We start from the raw sequence: 4,360 nt of genomic DNA on the forward strand, positions 1-4,360 counted from the left end.
TTCAAGAAACCAAATCATACTTTCACTTGCAACTTTTTATTCAGACTAACATCTAATAAAAGACAAAGAGACAATCTAAAACCAAACCTCTATTTTTTTTTATTATCCGCAACAAGAAGAAGAATGAGCATACTTTTTTATTTTTTCAATTAAATCTCATTCTCTTCTACAATAATTTTATCAAACTCTCACATGCAAATTAATTAGCACCATTAAGACTCATTTTCCAGGACATGTTGAAGTCTTTACCCACTAGCATCTCAAGTCCTCTAACTTCAACCATCACACTCTTGTTCTCTCCTTCCTCTTCCAACCCAACCACATACGTATGCTCCTTCAAGTTGACCTCAACCTTCTTCCCCTCGTTTGAAACGGGACTTCCATTGATCACAATCTCAGAAGCTTGTCCTCCTCCTCCTCTAAGTCCCAAAACACTAACCTTCTCAATCACCCATCCTTTGCTCAACGCAAACTTCCCTTCCTTCACTTCCGACCACATCTTCACAGTTCCGTTTCCGACCGAAGCGTAGAAGTCAACGTAAGTAGACTGTCCGTTTCCTAGCTTCATCTCCGGGAGCTCGTCCTCGTCTAGATAAAGCTTACCCTTCGCGTACCCCTCAGAAGCACCAGCCGGGAACGTAATAACGAGACTAAACGGCGTCGTTCTCGCTTCTTTAGAAATCAACCCTCCTTGTTGCATAGGTAATATAGTGTTCTGGTAGAGATGAACGTTCACGAAGTTCAACGGAGCAGGGAGAGTCACGCGCTTCCCTTTCTTGGACACAACGGCTTGTGTCATGTCGAACATGTGGTACCAAGAACCCGGCGGGAACAGAGCTTCTACTTCTGTTTTGCCTTGTTCGAGAACCGGAGATATCATTAAACCGCTTCCAAGCAAGAACTGTCGGCTCGAGCCGTAACACTCGGTGTACTCAGGGAAAGAGAAGAAGAGCGGTCTAGCGATTGGTGCACCGGTCATGTGAGCTTCGTAGTTGAGAGTGTAGAGGTAAGGAAGGATCTTGTATCTCATACCAAGAGCGTTACGTGCTGATTCAGCAACCGTGTCCCATTGGTAAAGCTCTTGTCGTGGAGAGTAGTAGTTAGCGTGGTCTCTTGAAAAAGGATAGAACGCGCCTACTTCGATCCAACGGTTACAGAGTTCCTCTGTTGGTTGAGGGTAAAACCCACAAATGTCTGAACCAACCATAGGAACACCGAAGATTCCGAAGTTCAACATCGTTGAAATAGACACTTGCAAGCTCTGCCACGTTCCTTGGTTATCTCCGGTCCAGTGAGCAGCGTATTTACCGGAACCAACAAAAGTAGACCGGGACAAAATGAAAGGACGTTTCCCTTCGATAGAGAGTAAACCCTTGTGTGTGGCAACGGTCTCGGAGAATCCGTAGATACTATGAGCGTCATACTCTCTTACACCGTTGTAATGTAAAGCACTCGTTGCAATGGTCTTGAAACCGATGGGAGCTTGAACTCCAGTAGCGTTGATCTTGTAAGGCGGATCATCCCATCTCGTCTTTGTTATATTCTTGCAGTCCAAGCAACAAATCCAACCAGGTCCTTCTCCGGTAGGACACTTCTTCCCTTTAGGGATTGTGCATAGTCCAGAGCAAAAGTTTGATACCTCGTTCATGTCGATCCATAGACCATCTATAGGGGCTAGTTCATGGAATCGGCGGATTTCTTCACCCCACCAAGAAACAGTCTTAGGGTTAAGGAAATCAGGAAAGTGGACTGCACCGGGCCATACTTGGGCCAAGAAAGGCTTTCCTTCGTACTTGATGAACACGTCATTGGCCATACCACGTTGGTATACACCGTAGCTGGAGTTGACACCAATACCGGGATCGTTGATGACCACATACTTCATGCCCATCTTGTGGATTCTGTCTAAGAAGTTTAATAGCTTGGCACGAGGGTAGCTTATGGGACTCAACGTGAAGTCTTTTTTGGCATCCATGTGATCATCATCGTTCCAAATCACATCAAGAGGGATCTTAGCCTTTTGGTAACTGTCCACCACGTCTTCAATAACTGATAAGTTACGGTATCCCCATCTACATTGGTGAAATCCTACGACACAATATAAAATCAAATCAAAGATTTGCTGTAATAAATATGTCACATGGCCGAAACCAAGATTTGCTTCTTCTTTAATGTCAACTCAATGATAGAACCGTGGTCCAGTGGCCACCATGGACCAATATCAAGACCATTTAGGGACCAATTAAAAATTGCGAGGATCAACATTTAACAAAAGAGGAATGCAAAAGAACACGTCTTCACGTTCTTCTTTATCTTTTACTATTTAAAACCCATAATTAGAAAGCGACCTCCATTTATTCTACAACATATCCCACAAAAAGGGTAACCTTTCTAAAAGCTGTGTCGGAGAAAGATCAAATCCTCTTTACTGTGAACTCCATCACTACATGTGTCAATTATTACAAGACTATTCAACACTTAGTTCTGGTTTAAAAACCAGATCTTCTTTTACTACAGAACATAAATCTAATAGATTCTCATTAGCAAAGCAACTGATACGCAAATCTATTTTGAGAAACATAATCATTAATCATTAATCCTATAAAACAAAATCATCTTTTAATTTTGTTTTACTACAGAACTTTAGCAAATGATACATAAATGTGTGCATTAAAGCCCAAGCAAAAAATAACGGCTACAACGCCTAAATCAGAAATCAAAATTATATAAATAAATATATTAAATCTTTATTTATTAGATGTCTATTTATATAGATTAAAGTTATAATAGAACTTTTTTCTTAACGGAAGCTTATAACAAAACTTATAATACTCATTTATAGCATAATATATTATTTGGTATAATTAATAAATAATCCTATAAAACAAAAATATCATCTTTTAATATTATTTAACTACCAAAAAAATATATTAAACTTAAACACAAAGGAGAAACAGAGCAATAAATGTTTTTACCTAGAGACCAGTACGGCATGGGAGCTGGCCGTCCGATTAACGAAGTGTACTGATCAACGACGTCCAGCGGCGATGGTCCGGCGACGAAGTAAAAATCAAAGACTCCTCCAATAACTTTATAAGTCAAAGACGTTCCTCTATAGAACACATCCATACCATTACTATTAAGAAGCAGAACCGCATGAGCGTACGGTTTACCTCCAACGTTCCTCAAATCCATGTAAACCGGATGCGAACCGTAAAGATCAGTGTTGAGGTTAATAGCCGACACATCCTCCGTGTAGAGCGTATAAGGCTCGTTAGGGACGAGCTTGATCCCGTTGGCTTGCGAGTTTTCGCCTAGTCCGTATATGGACGCGTCTTTTGGTAACGAGGTTGAGATCTCGAGGTACTGGTCCTTGAACACCATCTCGCCAAAAGCTGAGTTTGAGCTTGTGTTGAAGAGCGTTTGGCCGTTGGATTTGCGTTTCACGGCGAAGCTGAACGGGTCTGTTTTGTAGCTGAAGATGAGCTCGGAGCCGGAGAGTTCTTGGACCGTGATAGGAGATTTTCTTGATTTTCCGATCACTTTCCCCACCGGCGGCGGCTGTTCGCGGGGGAGGAGGTTGTAGGGGACCTCCCATCGTTGTTTCTTGGCGTCTGTGATGTGAACGCGGAGGCGAGTATCGGTCTCGTGTCTGTGAGAGAATCCAACGGTTAGAAATCGAGGAGGTAGTGTAGGGTGCGAAGTAGAGGATTAAGAGAGTGGTGCTAGTGCTACTTACTTGACGTAGAGGCGGAGGGTGGTGATGTCTGAGCCGTAGATTTTGTTCTTCTGTTTGACTTGGAGATAGCCGATGAATCCACCGTCTGGAGATTCTTCGATTGAGATCAAACGGTAGCCTTTGCCGATGGTGTTGGAGCAGTGGATGGGTGAGAAACAGAGGATTAAAGCCACAAGAAGAGAGAGGGATGAAAAAACTATTTTTGAAGTGACCATGGCCTATAGTGTAGTGTGTATATTGTAGAACAGAGAGAGACCCTCTAATAAAGAAGCTCTTGATAAGTTAGTGAAACACTAAACGAGGGGATATAAATAGTAGGTGTGCTAAAAAAATATAGTAGAAGAAAATGTTTATCCGTTTTTGATTTATTTTATAAATATAAAAAATAGTTTTCTTTCGTTTTGACTTTTGAATAAGCTTAGAAAAAAAAAGCTTAGAATGTTAGATGCTTTTCACCACTCTTTTGGGAATAATTTAAATATATTTTTGATATGGATCCTAGATTGGTGATTATTTTCTTGGAAGTACAAAGTGGTTAAAACACAAGGAACTAATTAGTTTTGGATGCTGATCTTTGTCTACACTCAGTTGAAAACTCATTATCTTGTTCTTGCACTTATT

The 4,360-nt window shown here is 41.2% G+C and overlaps 1 protein-coding gene across 1 annotated transcript; it reads right to left on the bottom strand.

The window, feature by feature from the left end:
• LOC106354019 (alpha-xylosidase 1-like) lies at window positions 1–4,026 on the bottom strand. Its single transcript, XM_048736034.1, has 3 exons — window positions 3,740–4,026; window positions 2,976–3,652; window positions 1–2,088 (listed from the first exon to the last, which is right to left on the bottom strand). Exons 1-3 carry the CDS (start codon window positions 3,952–3,954, stop codon window positions 200–202), a joined length of 2,781 nt encoding a protein of 926 aa, XP_048591991.1. The 5' UTR covers window positions 3,955–4,026; the 3' UTR covers window positions 1–199.
• Window positions 4,027–4,360: the final 334 nt, after the last annotated feature.

The sequence above is a fragment of the Brassica napus genome, chromosome A7 (genome assembly GCF_020379485.1).
Source record: "Brassica napus cultivar Da-Ae chromosome A7, Da-Ae, whole genome shotgun sequence".
In the NCBI taxonomy this organism is placed as follows: Eukaryota; Viridiplantae; Streptophyta; class Magnoliopsida; order Brassicales; family Brassicaceae; genus Brassica; species Brassica napus.